General features: G+C 43.6%; 1 protein-coding gene across 1 annotated transcript in view; it reads left to right on the top strand.

Annotated features, from left to right (window-relative positions):
• Positions 1–4,591, top strand: part of T265_13961 (hypothetical protein) — a gene marked incomplete at both ends in the record, with an annotated part of 28,732 nt that extends 24,141 nt beyond the window's left edge. The window contains 5 exons of the mRNA XM_009171362.1: positions 643–696; positions 1,006–1,160; positions 1,413–1,724; positions 2,728–3,009; positions 4,407–4,591. Coding sequence (XP_009169626.1) covers positions 643–696; positions 1,006–1,160; positions 1,413–1,724; positions 2,728–3,009; positions 4,407–4,590 — 987 coding nt within the window. The remainder of the gene's footprint in view (positions 1–642; positions 697–1,005; positions 1,161–1,412; positions 1,725–2,727; positions 3,010–4,406) is intronic.
• Between the last annotated feature and the right edge of the window lie 17,242 nt (positions 4,592–21,833).

Raw genomic sequence — 21,833 nt, 5'->3', positions numbered from 1 at the left:
ATGGTCACAATCCAGGATCCACAACTCTGATACATCCAGAGACATCTTGAAGTATCCATTTCTCGTGTCGATTGATCTCAGAGTTCATAACTAGCGAAATCCGCAAGCTGGTAGTACAAGTCCATCACACACATTTAATTTAAGGGGATAATTTGGGATTATGCGTGTGCAGTATAAGGCTACATATATATGCATATATATGCTTCAAAACTCCTTTGGCGAAGAAAGTTTACATTTCGAATTTCCTGTGTTTAGTTGAGCAGAGAGACTGAAACTGTCGCAGTGTTAATTACATTTTACACTATAGGTTTAGCCTTCCTCTTCCATGGACACCGCGATGAGTTCATTCCTTTTACCATACTTTGCTAATATATTTTCCGAACGTTTTGAGTTGATTCAGCAACACATTACGATACTACTCAGGTGGGCTTCATTTTCGTAGCAGATGCAACCGAAATTATGCGTAGCTACCGTTAAAAATGGAACAAAGCGGATGGATTCGGGGGAATATTTCGGCCTTTATACAAGAAAATTCAGGATAGCATGGAAATGCACGCTTGCTTCCGCTGAAGGGTTTTCATTTCATCCAGGCGCGTCCCCCAAAAAAGAGAGGTTTCTGGGCTCAACATCCTTTTATTATAGCGTACCAAGACTGCTTCTGGCAGAGCAATTCTCCACTGGCACCTAACCGCGATTGTACGTCTAGCACGATAAAAGATTTTTCTGGAGAGCTTAAAATTAACGAACCTCAGATCTTTTGCCTTCCTCCTTTTTACGTCTACTAATGTGGATAACTGCACCAGAATATTTTCCTCAGCATTGATGTGCAGCCTAATTTGGTAATTTCTAAACCAATTACGAGATTTCATGAGTCCTATTTTATTTTCGGATAAATTTGCAAATATGAGAAAGCGTTCAGTAGCACAACCATCGCGGATTTAGTTTGAGTATCTGTTCTCTGGTATATACCGTGCATCAAACTAAGGAATATTTGTATATTCGTAGTGCACTACTTATAAGGTTGCTGAAAATTCGTCGATAGCCCACGAACGGTTTCGCCCTTCTTGGGGCTCATCAATTAGGCGCACTCCCCGAGTTTCCGTCAACCTTATGTTCTACTTGAAACCAAATTGCACGAAATTAGAGAAATACAGTGAGTTGTAAACTAATTTGGTTTTTCGAGAGACTCACCTGAAACCCAGGTGAATTCCTCGTTTGTGATGTTACCAGGCAACTAAATGTTTGACGAAATTAGTTTGCAGACGAGTTTATTTCGCTAAGGATTATTTGACTATTATGTATAATAAGAGTCTCTGTTTTTCAGACAAAAAAGGTTGTCTAAATGCAGAGCTTCACTGGTAAAACCAGATTCCTTCTCATCCTTTCCTGTTTCTTTCTCACTTCCAGCTAAGCAGTCAATATCCTTTAACTCGTCGTCCAAGGCCAAAAACAAGTCTTCCTCCCAACTATCGAGGTCAACCCGATGTACAACTGCAAGCGGAAAGAAATGCACTCGTACACTTTGTTGCAGACACCATTGCAGCTGTGGTTGACGCGAATAATGACGAGTGCTCACAGATAGCTAAACATTTGGGACTCCAGCCTATTTGCACCAGGCTGCCGACTTCCATCCTGTCGGTTCGGGATCGTAACTGTCACCTCCGACCAGGAGCTCAAACCTCGCCATTTTATTTGTCATTCATGCGTGATATAGCTTGGCAAAAGTGAGTGAAGTAGAATAACTTCTGAAGACCCTTTAATGCACATCGTGGATACACAAACAAGCCCAGAGAGATTACCTTGATGGTGCATTTATTTAAAGCCCAATGCAATTAGAGTAACAGGATATTTTGGTCTGCGATTTTACAGGAGAGCTGCAGTGACCCATTCGTTCTATCTGTAGTGATGAGGGGGGATTTGAATTACACAGCTTTTATTACTGGGTCTAATGTTATATTCACACTGCAGAACGTCTAATTCAATGTTTCAAACATATTGGAAATACGTATCTCGAATGGATATTATCCTGATCTAGCCAGCAAAAAATTGCCATCAAGCTAAGGTTTCTGAAATGCATTGTACTGTGGACCGAGATCACTTGAACGTGTGTCAGCTTCCAAACTGTCCCTCACTGATGAGATAAGTTGTACATTATATGATATTGTCATTTGTCCTCTGGCTGACAAATAATCACATACCACAAAACATGTTTAGAATTTACCCAGAACGTGTCATAACGTTCCTGTTAAACAGGGCAAAAATTACCTTCGTATGCAGAAGATTTCGCCGAATTTTGGTGCGGTTTTTCAGATATATTGAAGAACTCTACAAGCGTAGGGCAATTCAGTAGCTATCGGTCGGTTTTTTCTGAGATTTCTTGTCTAACGAGAGCACCAACGAGAACCAAGCTGATCAGAGACCCAACCATGAACTTCGCTGGCGCATTGAATAAGAAGCAGGTAGTTGATGGCTGTGAATGACTTCCGAGCACACTAACACAGTATTTCCAGTTCCAGTTATTGGTTTGAGGCGTGATCTTGCGGTTATCTGTTTCAGATATTAACAGTCAAAAGCCTGTCATTAGAACTTTTTGGGATCCCACCACACGGTGCCCAAACCATAACGTGATATCTTACAAAAACATAATCCAGACGTACAAGTGCCTTTGTAGAAGTTTATCCCAAAAGTCACCTGTGACATCACTTTTCTGCGTCTACCAATTTTTAGCTGGACTGCGGTATTGGCTGAATCCTTGGCGGGGTTGTCAGCTAGTTGTTACATGGTTTTGAAGAAAGTAGAGTTGCAAACTGAAGAGTTGTTGAGGAGTTCCAAGCATTTGGCTGACACGAGATCCCTCATCGCCGGGCAGATCCAGCTGATGCAAGACTTGCAGAAGCAAGCTCGGAAATCCCGGATGAATAGGATGCCTCAAAGTAAAAATGTAAGTTCTGTTTGTGTTGTTTGCATTGACGATAGTCTGTCGCATTTAAATCATTGTAAAAATTTTTCGTCTGCCATAAACTACACTGATGCATCCTCGACAGTCATGCCATATGATTGAATATGCCCATAGAAGCCGTGAGAATAACAAAGGTAGTGGACAAAACTTCTTTTCTGGGATTTTTGTTTTTGGTTAATTCATCACAAATTTATATGGTTCCGAAATTCACATGAGAGGTTGAAAACCAATGTACGTAAACCATAAAAAAACGGAAATCAAAAGAAACGGGTTAAATTAGAGGTAGGTCATTGGGACACGGAGTCAAGAAAGTGACGTCAACGTCAGACAGGCTTATGGGGCCAGAAGTTTTTTTCAGACCACTCCAAGTCTAGAGGTTGCACTTTTGGACGCAAAGTTGTGGGTCCGTCGGATTCCAACCACCTCTGCGATCGATATCAGTCTGATTGTACCATTTAAATCATTGTAAAAATTTTTCGTCTGCCATAAACTACACTGATGCATCCTCGACAGTCATGCCATATGATTGAATATGCCCATAGAAGCCGTGAGAATAACAAAGGTAGTGGACAAAACTTCTTTTCTGGGATTTTTGTTTTTGGTTAATTCATCACAAATTTATATGGTTCCGAAATTCACATGAGAGGTTGAAAACCAATGTACGTAAACCATAAAAAAACGGAAATCAAAAGAAACGGGTTAAATTAGAGGTAGGTCATTGGGACACGGAGTCAAGAAAGTGACGTCAACGTCAGACAGGCTTATGGGGCCAGAAGTTTTTTTCAGACCACTCCAAGTCTAGAGGTTGCACTTTTGGACGCAAAGTTGTGGGTCCGTCGGATTCCAACCACCTCTGCGATCGATATCAGTCTGGATTGTACCAGTCGCTATAGGTTAGGATGCACCTGGTATATAATAATGAAAGCTGCTCTTTGTCAATCAAGCTATATCTGTCCACTCCGTTCTAAGACGTAATAGTGATGTTTTGAAAGCTTGCGCGTTGCCCATTCTGCACTTTCACCCTTAATTTATGTGAGGAATTTCATGAAAACACGTTGAAAAGGGCTAGTCTCTGTAGACTCATTTGGGGTTTCATTCTATACAGGATATATATATATCTATAAGGTATCCAGAATAATCAGCAGAAACTATTTTCACCTCATGTGGTAATCGATATCAAATGAGGACGCATATCGCCTGGAGCAGTGTGAATGGACCTACGCAACAATTATGCGAATCCACCGAGCTGTTTGACACGCTCTAGGAGAGGAGTGATTCACATTGTGTACTGATGAGTACACGAGTTCGCTGTATCCTGAGCTTTCATTTTTTTCAACACAGCGTAGACAGCCACCCATAGGTATATCCATCAAATATTCCAAAATTGCTTCATAACTGAGTCCATGCGGTATGCAATCTTCATAACCTCTTTAATTATTTTTCGAAGCAGAAAAGAAATTTATCTGGGGTGTCAGTTCAAGGGATTTTCCCAGGCAAAAGAGGACTTCTGGATCAAGATCCACAAATCCGTTACACAAACGCATCGTAAGTTAACAAATCGGTTGTTTCAGCGTTATGAATTAACAAACTATATGGTCATAATAACATGCCGTTTAGTGACAAAGGTAACATGATAAGCCGGGAGTAAAGAATAACACTTGAATACGAGTCTTGCTCATCTTGACTAGGTGGATGGGTGATCGTTCGCACCAGCCATAAACTTATGGGTTAAGCACAGTAGGAAATTGATTAGAAGTTATGCAAGACAGGTAAAAGTGGGAGGGTAGCGGTTGGTCATTGCCAAAATAGACAAGTGTTTGTACGTGTTTTCTATTAATCCATATTACCTTCATAAATCCTGAAATCTCAAATTGTTGATTGCATGATGAAAATGAGAAGGAATGTCTGAGTCACCTGAATTATCTGTAGTCTAGAGGTTTTATGAAACAGATGATGCCGGGCAACACCATGTTTATTTTCACACTGCGTACACCACAAATATCAATTCGTTCTTGACCATTCCGAACAAGAGCCTTTTCTACTACCATAAAGGCCACCGTAACTGCAGCTGAATCAATACATAAGGTAGCACAGTATGGCTTCTTATGGCTTTTCCTGGTTTATTTCTATTTGTATGGATAGAAAAGTAAGATCATGAACGGTTTTAGTAGTCTCTAGTATTCCTAAATACATTTCAAAATAAAAACTGCTTAAAAAAACTCCCTATTCCGATCGACTAAGCCCCTACCTAAAGTGGTTATTCCTACAACAGTCTAGAAAGCATAAAGCAGATACCTAGTCGTCGCTACAATAAAAGAGGGTTTTGTGTGGCTTTTGGTTAGAAATAATATTGCACTTGCGAACATGAGATATGGTCCAACAGTTACCCTTAATTTAATGTTTTGGGTCGCACAACTATAGATAGCCTAGTCCACTGTGATTCCAAGAGTTCATGTGGGCCGCACTGGGGTTCCCAATCCTCCTGCCTCCCATGTCATCGTTCGGCATCTAGATGAAAATAATAAAAAAGTGTCTCTGTAGTATGGTTGAGTTTTTGCCTTTTGTACACTTCTGTACAATATGAAAGTATCCACGCAGTTGCCGGTTAACAATCTGGAAACCTGTTGATTTTATCACGTAACAGAACGCGACGGATTCTGGACTAAACCAAGATGATGACGTTTGGGACAAAACAGAGAGTTTTGTAGACACAAGGGAAACTGATTCCAAACATTTGCCTGCTTTGATCACCCCACCTTCTATATGTTTGTCACTATGTGCCTAACCAATAAATGTCGTTATGCATAAAACAGTGAGAGTTAAATAAGATTTTTAATAAAGTGACATATAGCACGTTCCCTATTGAACATTTTCAACACTTCAACCAGCCAGGGTTACTTTCTTATCGGAAAAAACGGAAAAGGTGTATGTACTTCCGCGTAGATGTTGTTCTGGTGATTCTGGTTAGTTGGCTCAGCATATTCGATAAAATGCATTCCTTTAACCGCATGAAAGAATAAAGTGCTACGTTGTTTTTTTCTTGATACTGTAGGGCCAGTACACCACACTTGAATCGTCTAGACCTCAGGGCAGTTACAAACGCCAGCCCCCTGAACAAACAAGCGCCACACTCTGGTTTCAGAAACTGTGAGACTTGGAATTCCCCGGGGCTTTTTACCGTGCAAGATAGAAGGCGACCCTCTTCTAGTATATGCTCATTTCAGTCAAAGGAACCAACACAAACGCTGAGTTATCAGTCCATGGCTATTGCCGAAAACACTTAAAGTTTTCGTTTGAAAAACTGACAATTTCTGTACGCGTTTCTGTCTTAAGCGTGCTATTTGTTTCAATCACAGCTGTAGAATATAGAAGCTTATTGCAACCACATTTTATCTAAGTTCACTTAACGCATCAAGAATGCTTTTAAGAGAAAAGTTTACACCGAATCTGGAGATTTGTTAATGGATCCGGTCTGATGGACATGCAGTGATGCTATTTCTTCTCTAAGCATTCGATGTCAATATCTTGCCGTCGGAGCAAGCAAGAGGAGGACTCATGCATGCTGCGAAACTTGTAGAGCACGCACAGTGGCTCGCTGCATCTCATCACTAAAAATTCAAACTGCCATCAAGGGTAAAATAATGCCTATTTTCCCTTTTTTTCTAATAATAGCTTTAGACTTACTTTTGTGATCTGCACACTGATGCGAAATCCGTAGAATACGATACGTTTTGTTGTGTGCCACCGGATGTGCTGTAGCGTAGAGCCACGTAGGACAGATTCAATTTACAAAAGCATGCCGAAACTATTGCGAGGAAGACATGAGCGACCGAAAAGTTCCACGTAAGCCTCGAAATTACCGACTGCTTCAGCTAATCATTAATTTGGGTGATGGGAACTTCATATCCTTTAAAATCCTTCACTTATTACCAAAGTTGAGGCAATTAGAAAGCTGAGTGTGCTGCTTGGATATATTAGAACACACTGACATAACGAACAAGCACACAACACTGGCATCTTCAGTAACCAGCTCTTTTCTCAGAATGCAAGGGAAACACCTGCAACAGAACGGAGAAGCAGGCATGCAGCGTTTTTATATAGAGCTTTTCCTAGCTGGTAAGCTATAAATTAAAATAGTTTTTTTACATTATGGCACATTTGAGAATCTCTCTAAAATATAGATCCATCTATTCTTGACAACATGCACTGTTTTCTTATATCAAATATCCGGCCAGCCACAAAAGCCGAAGTGACTTTTGCACTAAAAAACTAGATGAAGTACATAATAGATGAAAAATTCCTCTCAGTTACCCAAAATTAGCAACGAAATTTTAAAATGCTCGTTTCTTCGTGATTTGACCGTTATTTATCGTTTGCTTTGGCGGTTTTCAAATAATTACTGGTTTATTTGAGTGATGGTATTCCGGGACACGAAATATCCCTAGTCACGAGGTCCAAAATTATCGATGGTTTTTTATTTGACTTCAGAAGGAAAAAAAGATAGAAAAACGGAGCACTGTTCCGACAACAACAAACTTGCATGAGTAGGTTCCATTGCAAGGACATTCACAGACGCCTAACAACTCATACTGTCATCTATGCACATTGTATTTTTTAAAAGTTTTCGGATTTAAAGGGCATCAGTTGATAGTTTTCGCACAGAAAGCAACAAATAATGCACACTGATTCCCCCTCTTTTCAGCGTCACTTCTGAAAACAGATTTGTTTGTTGCATCTGTTGTTCGTTTGTTTTTACGTTTATAAATTCCATTCGTTGAAAGATACATCCAGAGTGAGCCTGCTAGGAGCATCATTCAGCCGGGGTGAGTCTGAGATTCTATATGGTTCAGAGACTTATGTAATTAGCACTGTATGAATCATAGCCGGATCACGGCATCCAAGGTGACACTACACAAACTATATATAAATATATATATAAAAAGTTTGGTTTATTTGTCTCCCAGATAATAAATGTTGCTTTAAAAACGATGACACATGTTGTATACAAGACGAACAAACAAAATTCGGGCATAGGTGTGTAGCGATGAGACACTGCAAATGGCGGAAGCTCATCATCCTCATCAGAGGCTGAGGCGTTCGGTTTATGTGATTTTGAGAAAGTTTCCTCAAAATCATGCGTCACAGGAGCACATCAACGGGATTTCTGACAAAACACAAGCGAAAACTACAAAAGATGGTTCTAGTGTCCAATTGCGACAAATCACAACGAACAATCAGAGAAAATCCGATTCAGTTTACTGAAGTCAATCAATCTACTGAAATTTACTGAATTCAATCTACTGAAATTTCGTAAGCAGTCTATGATTAGTCTCGTGCGGTCAGTTCCGGTATTGTTCCCGGAAATCTGCCCCGTAACACGAAGGATTTTCACATTTCATTGCAAGTGAGCGCATTTTACATATGCTGAACCAGTGAAAGACGGCCACCCGGATTACTCCAAATGCGCTGAAATCAACAAAAATTCATGTCTTGATGCACAACGTGTGCGCTAGATACAGCAAAAACTATATAGACAAATGACTATTCTGTGCGGTAGCGTCAAATAATTTTGCGTGGGTGTTAAAATAAGCTGAATGAGTCCAACGGGCTCGTCCGCGAGTTCGAAGCTGGGGGCTCATGGAATTGGCTTGATTACGTCTGGGTAGCGGAATCCAAGCGTCGGGCTTGAGATAGCTTAGTAATTAAGGCGCAAACTTGCTGAGTGAAAGGTCCATGGTTGGAATAAAACCTCGAATCCCTACTACCCTTGTCTGAGCATGGGATACCTTGCGGTATTTCATCCCAAATTTTTCATTCGGGCTGTACGGGAGCTGGTTAGCGACAGGGTGGTACAACTGGAGGTCACTGTATTGCGCTACCGGAATTCTATTCTGCCAGGCCAATGAATGAGTCGGTAGCCGTGCCTCAACCAATGATTCTGCTGCACGATAGTTAATGATGCCTGTATCCGCAACCACAGTAATGACCATAATATCAGTATCATATCACTAAAGCATGTAATATTTTAGAGGACACAGAAATATTTGGAGTCACATAACTACACGAAAAGTCGTGTGTCATCTAATTCACTGTTTTACGAATTCAAAAGTATACTAATACGTTTTGTATTCTCTGTAGTGAACACTTGGTTTTCATTTTCCCAATACGGGTGTCTAGTAAAACAGCAACTACAGTAGCCAAAACACGTCTAGAACTGACTATCGTAGTTCAAAGACTTTTCGGTACCGAATCACACACTCGTGCACCTGAGCTATTTTCATGGGGATGCAACGGAAACATCAGTAGAGCACGCTGCTTCAGCAGTAATAGATTCTACTCTTGCTCAATATCCACTCTTAAATTAGCTCCAGCCGGCCACAAGCAGGGTCAAACGCAAAAAAGTATCACACGCTTTTCAGTGCATTCGGACAAGTAACACGATAAGATCATAACCAAACTTTGCAAAAAAATTAGAACCATAGTACTTTTACGCCCAAATTCCAGCGTCTCCATACCGTAACCACTAATACTCATTCACCAATAATAACAGTTTCAGTGGCGGGCTCCGAAATCCCAGGCCGATAATACCCATTTGCCCAGTGCACCGCAAGCTCTTCCACCCAAAAACGGAGATGGCTTGCTGTCTAGCCTGCCTATAGAAGCTTCGGGGGAATTCATCCATTACAACACCATATTGGTTCACGAGGAATGCGTTAGTTAGCGTAAATTTGGTGGCCTATTCAGTATACACAAAATAAGTTACAACATGTTTTGCGGAATCCGTCCACTTGCACACCAATTAGGTTTTAATGGCTACTCAACTTAATCTCATCAGAATTTCTTGTAATATTCTTCAACTAAATGTACTGCTCAAAAGTTCAGCCCGCCTGCGCACGGTAGATGCAATTGAAGAACATCACCAAATATAGATTCATTTATGATTCATTTGAATATCCTTTAAAGAAGAAATCGGTAAGCAAATCAACGTAGTCTCCGAATTTCATACAATTTGGGTTCACCTAAAGCATAACGCAAACGAAGACTCGGGGAATGAGCTTACCGGATAAGCCTCAAGAAATGCAAAGTTTGTTGTAGCCTGTCACAGAGCTTTTGGTTTCATTCAAGAAAATATACCTCGATATCCAGAATGTTATACCGGCTAAAACATGCCACTGTGCGGCATATTAAATTAAAAAAGACTACCATAAACTCAAGGTCTTTCTGGGATTCGGTGAATTCTTCCTTTAAAGACTTACGAATTGTTTTGGTTGCGTAAAAGCAGGGTGGTCTTTACTTCCACGTGAGGCCAACTCTACACGTCGTACCCAGTGATCAAGCGTCAAATTCCCAAGGCATTCGCTGGTAGGCAAAGTAAGGAAGTGCAGATGTTGTCCTGCACAAGCAGGGATCTATACACCGCGAAGACACAAATAAATCGTCCAAAAGTGCTTTGAACTAGACAACAAATGCAGCGCGAACAGCCGTCAGAGATAGGCTATTCTGCGTTCCAACTACCCGAAATTAGAAAAATTGTCGCCTAATAAAAGTGTAAGTTTTGAGCTCAAAAGTATTTTTTTCACGTCCGCACAGGGTGTTAGTTTGGTCAACAGTGGAAAGCCTGTTTGCTAAATCTCTTTTTAAATAAGACTTCTGTGAGTAATAAGTCTCTTAAGAGGGGGCGATACAGCAGAAAAAGAGGTCGAGCACCACGATAGGCGTTTCCTAACTCACCGGCAACCATTTCATTAGAAACTATTTAGACACGCCCAACGAGGGTTACGTCTTTCTTGCGTCCTGAATAGACAACTTGAGTGGCATGTTGAAGAAGCCGTCTGACGTGTGCCTCATAGAGTATTTAGAATTCCGTGTGAGTAATAGGAGAAAAGGTGCGCCGAATCATCTGTTGATTAGCAAGTGTCATTTCAGACGATTTACATTGACGCGGTAAAATGGAATGGCATCCGTCGTTGTGGTGCCCTCTTGTTCATTCTCACCATGAATGACAGAAGTGCTGGCTGGGTCTCCTCCCGTTTCTGTATATACCACGTTCGACCTTATAATGAATGTTCTACTCCTGATTATCTGACGTAGGTATTTTTCGCTGCTTCGGCTTTCCAAATGGGACTGAGTTGGTATTTTGCAGATCTCTGGCGCCTTCCTGAAGAAGATTCCTCTTGTAGCTATTGCGTTTATGGCCCCGACGCTGATGTAATCTCCGGGTTGGCCATGAAGAATATAACATGTGAGAGACAGAGACAAAACGTGTTGGAATCAGGAGGATACCCCTAGGCGTGATCAATAGGTTGACTTTGAAGTCCTGGCGAGGAAGAAATCAAGGATGAACTCATTGGTTAACGAGTTTTATCTGCATCCGCAATACTTCCTGCACGTGGTCATAGCTCTGCACAGTGCTGAGGTAAACTCATCGTGCTTGTCAGTAATCTCACTCTAATGCTGTTGCATGGATCGTGTTATAAGTAACCAGTGCTTACGTAAGGCTTTTCGCGATTGTTTCATGCTCCAAACCTCACATGTCAGTCTCAACTGCACTCAATTTGGCCCATTGTTGAACGTCTAAATTTTGGCTTTCTGCATTCTTTGGTGATGCGGCTAACTCCAAGGGAAACTCGATCGGTCAACGTCTGCATATCTCCGAGCATTTCGGCATATATTCCGTCTATCCCGCGGACAAACATGTTTACTTTCGGTCAAGGTTCGGTGGTAAACAGGGTCGTGAAACCTCCCGGGGACTTGAAACCTTCAGAGCCTAATTAGCACTCAGCACATACAGCAACAACAAATGAGAAGCCTTGCGCTTCGTTGTCATAAAACCACGACAATTTGTTTAAACAAGATCTCACAATAGAAAGAAAAAGAAAATAGGACATGGAGAGGGAACCAAAGCTAGTCCATAACAAACACCCGAAGTGCCATCACCTCCAACACTCAGTTAAACAAAATAGATAAAAAGTGACAGCGCGAACGCCACTGACTTCTGTTGCGCACCATACCATTCATTGCCTCCGGGGGAGAAGGGGGTACGCGGACAGTGCCCTGGAAGGTATAGAGCATCAGCCTTCTTCAAAAGTTCCATTATATCACGGATTCTCTACCGCATGCCGAGTTCTGCGCACCTCTAGGCCACCCAGTGCAGTTGCGAAAAGTACGCTTAGCTCGGTGGGTGGTAATGTGCAAGTGTAATGAACCTACCTTTCAGTTCTAGACGCGTTCTTTGGGTGGACTGTTTTGTCATCCACACTACGGGCTAGCAGTGTCTAAGGGCATTATAAGCAAATTCAGCTCCGCTGGTCATTGCTACCTCTCTGGGTACCCCGAGACGGTGCACATTATTGGTTGAGGATATAGCCAGATATGGCTTAGTCGCGCGAATGCATCAAATCTGTCAATCTCAATGCGTGCCATCCATTCCAGTTCTTCCAAGAGTCAACTGTCTACCACAACCCTCCAAACACTTAGTAAACAAAATTATGGCAACTTTAACTACTGTGTGGCAAGTACGTATTTTTGACAGCTGATGATGATGTCATGATGAAGACTATAGTGCAGCTACATGCCACTCCTGCATATGATGAAATCAGGTTTGTAAATGGCTCCAATCTAAAATCGGGTCCTGCAAAATTAAAGGATGAGATTGGTGCATGGGACCTCTATTCTACCTATGCTGCAAGACAAAACACGGCATTCAAAGACCGATTCCGCCGCGTATTCATTAAAGCCATATTAGAGATAATACCCACAGAAATAGCCGGTTGCCACATTTGAGTGATAAAAATCAAACATCATAAACGTTACTGGTTACCTTGTCTGTCGTCGAAACTATTTTACTCCAAGAAGCATTACTGAAGTTATCCTGGGATACTTCTTCCTTGTTCTGAAATTTTGCTCACTTGCTTTGGATGATATGAGTTCAGACTTTACTTCTGTCATCGCATACTCACTGAATTTATTGATAGTTAAAAAGACTATGTAGCAGTAGTGCACCTACTTAAAGACCTTCTGACCAATATTGCACACACTGGTTAACAAAGTCTATGCTTCTACCTTTTCAGGTCTCCAGCCATACTTCACTTACGAATAATTTAAAACTCTCAACAACAGCTCTCAGGTAAATCGAGAATCAGCGCATAATGATGATGTTTATATCCGGGCCGTGAGTGGCATACGATGGGCATGATCATCGTGGCACAATCAAAATATAAGCACTATGTGTAGATTCTGTTTTTGCTCATTAATGCGCAAAGGCGGAGCATCCACGCAGATATTGGGTAACATACAACACAACAACTAAATTGACAGAGTATCTTGCTTGGCATTCAATAAGTAAACTGAGAGTTATGGAAACTTGGGATCCAGAACAACGGATACGGGAAAGCGGTACTCAAGAAATTGGTTTCGTTTTTTGCTATCGTCAATTTTTGAAAGTAGTCTCTTGTTTAATTTATTTACGGAGTTAACACGTGCCATTTTGCTTCTGGGGATTTGCATTTCGGAATACTCGACACGAAATTGGTGCTTCTTTCTTAATCTCTCCAGGAAGCAAACGCAAACCAAGCGGCCTGGACGATAGTTGATAATGAACTCTCTTAGTTAAACGAGCACCGATCGCTATCCGCTCCTGAGTCCGTTAGCTGTAAAAAAAGTTTAATCTGGCAATCAAGAACGCTACGGCGTCTCCGGTGGACAGGCACATCACAGAGAGGAGGCTGATAATCTGGGGTCGTTCAGTGAAAAATCACGCCAAAGAAACAGCCCCAATCAGTCCTTGGTGATGTCCCCACAAAATCTGAACACGAACCGCTTCACGCAGAATGATTGAGCGGAAAAGGGAGCAATGGAATACCGTAGCTTTCGGGCATCCTTCCCTCCAGATCTGCCGTCCAGAAGATATTTGAGCTGGTCTTGGGCATTCAGAATGCTCACCCCGCGATCAAATGTATGCCCATGTGTCGTCCTCAAGGGGCGAAAAATTTGAGCCAGAGAAGTGTCTTGTGCCCTCGGAAGCAGGCCAACGAAGACGGCCTCAATTCCAAAATACATCCTCTACTCAGCCACCACAGAACCCCGAATACCGAGGGCAGTGATACTATGGAGGAGACAAGCGTCGAGCAGATACACTGCGACGAAAGCACGTAGAGCTACCATCGATAATTTCCGTAACATACGATACGGGCACAGCGGTAAAGTCCTCACCCATTTCACAAATTCTGACCCCGTACTTGGTAAGATATGAGGAGACAAGCGGCGAAACCTACAGTCCAGTAAATTGCGAGCGTCGACTTTGACATAGGGAATGATGGGAGAATGTGAAACTGCCAGTCTCCAGCTCCACTCAATCAAAAGTGATCACTCCGATTGTGAACACGGTCGTTACCCAAGATCTCCACAATCAAAGCAGAAACAGCTTGCTGAAAATTCTTTCATACACAGGGATGGCTGCGCTGACCACGGGTAAGTTGGGAGTTTGCGGAAATACGAAGGAAAAGAAACTGCAGGCGGATACGCCACATGAGCTTCGCCAGATCAGAAAGCTATTGGAAACCTTCAATGGTCAGTTCTCTGTTAAAACGAGCCTAATGAGAGACCGATCAAAAGGAATACTTCTAGGTGCTGCCAGCCAACGCACAGGACCTCACAGAGACACCTTATCGATCATACCGCACCAAAACTTCCCGAAAAATTAAACAGGCGCTCGATTGTCCTAAATCCTCGAGCAACAGCAAACCTACATTTCCAAAAGGCCGTAATGAAAAAAATACAGGTAGCGGCGGTCAGACGTTCAGCTCACTGGGAAAAACGAATTCCCCGAAGGCAGAAGCCCGGTGCAAATCGGATTCACATGGGAAAAAACCTGCGAATCAAAAGCAGTCCCAAAAACCACGAATCCAGGGAGCAATCATGTGTGCCGCAGGGGCCCTTGCTTTGCCCTGAATAGCTATCAAGTATGCTAACCTCTCTGGAAGCAAACCAGTCGGCTCCCCCCTTTGAGAGACAGCAGCTACGGCGTTGAAATGTTTGCCCAAAATGGCCTCGATCTTATGAAAAAATTCACGATGTTCAACAGTCATCTTGCCTTCACCAGCCATCCATAATCACACTTACGGAAACCCGGCTTGGACAAGATGTGTCTGACCCGAAGATCTTAACAGACGGTTACTCTGCTTTTGAGTTGACTGAGAAAGCCAGAGGGTGCATGGGACTGCCTTGCCCACCCCGATTGTTCCCCCCAATATCGCTATGCACCTTTTCGCGATACACTGTGGATCCAGATCCCGCTGCGCGCGCCCGATTCACTTTTTCTTACTGTGGTCTACAGTTGCCTGTCTAGTCCTCCAGAAGGTGACGAATCCCTCATACAAAACTTGAGTGAATCTCCTCCAGTTACCAATTCCTACACATCTTGTTGGTGGGTGCTGTTAACCTCCTTATGTATTAGCCCGTGTTAGCCCTATGTATTAGCGACTTGCCCCCATCCAACCCATCCCCCTGCACCTGACTTCCCTACAACAGTGCAACCAGTGAGTCCGATTACTTTCAGATTAAAACACAATTTTGAGACAAAACGTGCCATGTGCTCCCAATTTGAATTATATCATCTCCATCTCCACTTTTGCCCGTTGTGATTCCGACCATTTACCTAACCACCCAAGGTCACTCATGGCCAGCAATGGTTTTAGGTTTTAGTTCATGTCACCTGACTGTCTTTGATCTAGCCGAACCTCGTGCCCATTTTTCCCAACAAGTTGGGAAATAACCTATCATTACTATGTCATCGGGCATTCCCCACTGTTAATGACTTTGTCCTCTTTTTGTGCAATCCGCACTCCCCAAACCCCCCGGTCATGGTCCATTTTGACTGTAAACTATGACTGTAAACTATGATCATGCTAGACGGTATGCCACCCAAAGTTTGGGAATAATCCTTATTATTATTATTATTATTATTATTACTAAGGGCCTCCCCGGATGGATTTCCAACGCCTCGGCTCCAGTGGACATTTTGCAGTGGCCCTGACCAAAGTCGCTCATAGAAGTCCATGGGCTTAACATTTCGTCGCATCCACCACGCATCAAGAAGGCCAACTAACGTCACTCATGGCTTCGTTCAACACTAAGGAAGAACACTTAGTCCATCAGATTCTAATGAACCTCTGCTGGAATGTAGTGACCACTTTATTCCGAAGTTTCATTTCACCTGCTAATGGGCCAGCAATCCCGAACCTCAGACGTGGATTCGAATCTTCTGCCGCGCAGACTTCAGGAATGCGCGTCTTTCTTTATCAATTTGGAGTGGAACACTTATAAGACCATCGTCCGGAAAGTTCACGAGGCTGAAGTACCAGTCGTCCCAAAAAACAGCACGCAGCATGATAGGCACAAGTTTCTTAGAAGGATTCGCCGTCTTTAAAGATGAGATACCAACCATTAACAAATGTGACCACAGGCGGTGAGCTGGCATTTCGTAAAATGCATAAGTAAGTCATAAATCCGCCAACGGAAGTTACGAAATCAAGCCACCATTCGAGACCTCATCTGGAAAAACAGAAATATACTTTTTAAATATATGAGACATCAATGAGGAAATAAGACATCTGCGTTCTCCTTGAAGGACAGGAACGGGTAGCCCAAGAGAGACCCAACAGTGGTATCTGAAGTCTACACTGAACAAGATGCAGGTCTATATTCAGCCCTAGCATCCTCGTGAAATGCAGTCTTGTCAAGGCGTAACTACGAAAGACATCCAACCGACTTGGACCGCAGGATAGGGAAACTGGTCAACTCTCGCACAATATCAACGCATTCTGAGCGATGATGGCTAGACGTTGTCCATCCAAATATCCCGAAGGAAACGTCATCTACCCTAACAAGTCATTTCTACCCGGTGTTACGCCAGTCACTTGACGAAAGCCGCGTTCTCTATGCTTCGAAGAAAGCGATTGTCACGCCTGATTTCAAAAATTATGACCGTTCATCTCCTGGAAGCCACAGGTTTATAAGCCTGAAAAGACACCACAAAAGAACTCAAAATGATGATTGCTAAAAACGATTTGGGTATTTGGCTCTCTTCAAACATGTCCTTCCCACTGCACCATGAGAAATCGGCCCAAAAGGCATTTGCCGTTCTACGGATGATCCAGGGCGCCTCCTACCCTATTGCTCACATTGGATTTAAAGTGCACTTTAAAGCTTAGGTCCGTCAGCTTCTTGGACATGCGTACTAAGTTGTGATACCGGGAAGCAGCACATAATAGTAGTGATGTCTATTTCCGGCTCATGGGTGGCAAACATTAGGTGTGATCATTACGCCACAGTCGCAACACAAGCCTTAAATGTAGATTCTGATTTTATTCATGAATGCGCCAACGGGCTTTTCGCTTTAGATCAAGCTAACACACGTCATATTTACATTTACATTTTCAGGCTCAGAGCGCAGTAGTTTATTGGACAAAAAATGTTTTCTCATCTCTGCTAGTTGATGCGTGAAATAACTTCCTCAGACGGCTCTCTACGCTCTAGCAGGTACAAAATTCAGAGCATTATTAGAAGCTGACAAGCTTATTACCCCACGCTGCGAAATAAAAGATCAGTACTACATCCGCTTTTTTCTTGTCCCTTTCGGGTGAACGCCAGCCGATGGGCGATAAGAAGGAAATTTGTTAAGTAAACTTGAGCGAAAGCCTCATTCCTGCGTATCAGTCAGTTGATCCCCAAGACTATCCCGTTGTACTGATCCTGCCAAACTTGGACAAAAGCCTCGATTCTGTGTATCAATCCATGAATCCGTGACGTCGAACTGGAAGCTGAAACCACTGCGGAGGATGTGACCTTGGACACTGGGTTAATGGTCAGGGTCAAAAGGAGCGTGCGAGGAGCGCATTCTGAGCTATCCTAGAGCACCGTACTTCCAACAACTTGATATCTCCAGCTCAATACGGATTTCTCAAAAACCGTTCTTGCATGGCGAGCATGCTTTTATTTATGGACAGCTTATAACCCAAGTCAAGGACGGTCGTCCTTCGACGGACTCATATCGGATACCATATCTTTCGACTTCTCGAAAGCATTTGATTAGGTCCCACACATCCCGCTACTCCACAAACTCGAGTCTTACGTGGTTCACTGGAAAATCCTACACTGGACCAATGCATTCCTGTCAGGCAGATCATTCTGTGTGAGAATGGGCTCGTCCTACTGTTCTCCAGCGCCGGTCTCCATTGGCGTTACTAAAGGCCTTGTTTTGGGACCACTATTGTTTCTGATATACTTCATCGACGAATATCACTATTGCCACAACTTTTCGGGTTTTCATTTTGTGACCTGTGGGGAGTTCATGAAGGGCTGCGTAGGATTTTAATAATAAATAGAACCTTTATTTGGTTTATATACACTGCAACAGCGCTTTTAAGTGTTTGTTCCAGTCGCTCTCTGTCTTTGCGTAAGGAGTAACGCTTTTTAAAATATAATCCCCGGTGACTTACACGGTCTCAACATGCATATGATGGGAGTGTTGCTGACACAAATCAGTGATACCTAAAGCGCCATTCAGCGACTGTGTATAACTATACAGTCGAAAATGCGGTATTTATCGTGCAGGTCCAATTTGTATGTGATGAACTAACGGTAAATTGTTTCCGAGGTTGTGGTACTAGCATCAGCCTTCATCGACCACCTTGATGTTCTTATAAGTCCATGTCTACTTTTTTGGGGACGACTTGAAATCCTGGAGTTCCATTTTCAGTGCCCTCCAAACGGATATAGACGCTGCAAACCAGTGGTCATTGGAATGACACCTTCCTCTAAATGGCGAAAAGTCCGCCCCTATGTTATTTAGAGAAGACTCAGCAAGTGCCTTTGTCATGCATGGTGAGAGAGGACAAAAGGATTTTGCTATCTCTCGCTTCAAACATGTCCTCGCTGCACCAATAGAATTCGGCCCAAAAGGCATTCGCCATTTTACGGATGATTCGGCGCATCTCCCGTATTGCTCGCATTGACTTCCAATCGCTTTATGGGGCCTACGTCAGACCGCTCCTTGAAATTGCGAACAAAGCTGTCTACCCAGGACTCACGAAAGACGTAACCCTCATCGGGCGTGACAATGATGCATTGAGCGTGTCCAGCGAGGTGCTACGAAAAGTGTTGCCGGTCTCAAATCCGTGAACTACGGAACACGTCTCGCGATTTTTGACCTCTTTCCCTTGAGTATCTTCGCCTCCGGGAGGATCTTATTCTTACTTATGCTCTTTTTGAACAAGGTTAGGCTAACAGGTTTTCCACCGCGGCAAACACGGCGGGAACATGGTGAAAATATTTTCAGGCTCAAAGCGCACACATTGGGCAAATTTTTCCTCATTTCGGGTAGTAGCTGCGTTGAGCGATCTTCCTCACAAACTTGTCCACGCGCCTTCTAGAACCCCGTTCAAAACACTACTAGATTAGACACTTATTTATGTGAGTCTTCGCGCTGTGAAGCACACTCTGAGAACTGAAGAGAAGTGCTACACTTTTTTCACTCGTGCCTTTCAGGTAGACGACAGCCGCTGAATGACAAGAACAAAGCCCACCCGGGGAACTTGGGCAAAAGCCTCGATCCTGTTTATCAGCCCGTGAATCCGTGAGGCGTGTAGGTGTGTGGGGGGGACCTTTTCAATTGAGTATAGATAATCGTCTGTTCCTGACCAGTTGGAACTTCCAGCACAAACGCTCACATCAACTTACTTGGAGGCCACCTACCACAAGACAGCCATGGACTCAGTTGAACCATATAGCCATCAGTTACCGATGAATAGCCTCAGTTAAGAATCGTCAATCCTTCTGGGGTACGCAACTAGACTCATCATGCCATCGCTCGGGCCCGGTCAGCACTCCGCTTTCCACCAGCACTACACCCGCCAAAGTAGAGCAGCTCCGTTCATCAAATTCGACGAGTTTGAAGAGTATTGAGCTGCTCTTGCTAGACGGCTACTGAAAACGCATTGTCGTGCGGATGTCGAATGCTTCGAGGTTGAATGAAGGCGAGTTATATAAGCTGTGATCTCAGCTTTCAGAACTGTCCATCCAGACCATCTGATTCGACAAAATTAAAGCTGGATGACATCGAGGTCGGCATATCTTATTGCTGCGAGAATTTCCATACCAGCTACTAACGTCCATGATAGCGCACGCAGATCTCTCAAACGCCGGATGATCAGGGTCTTGAATAATAACAATGCTGGTGGATTTCGAAGGCCCAGGAGATACAGAAGGTAGGCAGACAACAGGTGCGCCCTGTTTCAGCCGGTCAAAAGAAGGCAAGTGTCAGTAAAACACTGCACGAGAAAGACCGCTTTTGTCTTGAGCGGTGAGCTGAGCAATTAAAAGAACAGTTCAACTCCTTCAACACAACCGCTGGAAGAACCCGGTGGGCTTAAATAGAAAATCGACACCATCACCATCATCGACAGTATGACGTAAGCGTTCAACACTGACGCTTCGCTGCCGTACAACCATGATTTACTTGAAACCTTTATAGTAAGGAAAAGAATAGAGGTGGATGGGGAAGGAACTTAGTGTTAGTTTACTGCAATCATTCCGAGGACCCCACATCTCCAGGTATTCACTGAGGCAATCTGGATAGAAGCTGACAACACGAACGCCACTAACACCGGTAGGCAGCCATATCTTGAAGCGTCTCCAACCAGGTGCAGTGGGGGTCACGCGGTCCCCATCCTGGGAGGCGGGTAGCACCGACAGCGTTCAAGCGTTTCGTGGTCTCCTTTATACCCCTCCGCCAAGTCAAGGGTTGGTCACCTCTCTGTTTACGCCACTCCGAATCGGGCATGGAAAACAGTACTCTCTTCGGCAAACGATGGTTCGGCATACGTAACACATGTCCCAACCGACGCAGCTTCTGGTGCTGGACACATTCTTCAATGGAAGTACCCGTTACACAACCTAAAACACGCTTTCTAACTGCCTCGTTACGGATTCGCTGACACCAACCCCCACGAGCTATGGTTCTGAGACAACGATTGTCGAACACCTGAAGACGTCTCAGGTCCGCTGCTCGAATAGGCCAAGTCTCACAGCCATACAACAAAACAGCCCGTACTGTAGCTTGATACACACGTCCCTGCAGATTCAGGGATAAACCATTCTGACGCCATAGGTGTCTCAAGTTAGCGAACGCGGCCCGAGCCTTGCAGATTCGTGCATTCACCTCATCTGTCCCACTACAATCAGAACTAATACAACTTCCAAGATACGTAAAATGCTCCACAACTTCCAGTACCTCTCCCTGGATTGTAAGGGGCGTGGTCAGTGACTGCACGTCCACAAGCATGACCTTACACTTTGTAGGTGCAAACTTCATCCAAGAACACCTTAGCCTTCTCCTCTTCGGAGATGAGAACGATGTCGTCTGCATATTACAGGTCGACAAGGTTTTCTTCACAGGCTATTTGAACACCAGGGTTTTGGAGATCCTGCAGCGTCCGTCTCATTATCTCATCGATCACGAAGCTAGAAAGAAATTGGAAGAGTGGGCACCCCTGACGGACACCGCTTTGTGTACGGAAGCTTTTGGAGAGCTCTCCGTACACTCACGCGCGTCCGGAACTCTGAGAATACAAAGAACGTATTATGCTTACAAACTTCCGGGGCATTCCTTGGTGGGCAAGCGTCTCAAGAAGAACAGACCGATCAACCGAGTCGAATGCGCCTCGGAAATCCAGGAATACTAGAATCGTGGGTCGATTACACGTACGGCGTTGTTCTAGCACCTGACGCAGTGTGAACATTTGGTCAACCCAACCCTTACCAGGCCGGAATCCCGCTTGATGCTCTCGAGTTAGTATCTCACGAGCCACCGTAAGGC

Source organism: Opisthorchis viverrini (genome assembly GCF_000715545.1).
Source record: "Opisthorchis viverrini unplaced genomic scaffold opera_v5_122, whole genome shotgun sequence".
NCBI classification, from domain to species: domain Eukaryota; kingdom Metazoa; phylum Platyhelminthes; class Trematoda; order Opisthorchiida; family Opisthorchiidae; genus Opisthorchis; species Opisthorchis viverrini.
This window is presented reverse-complemented; position numbering and strand designations above follow the sequence as displayed.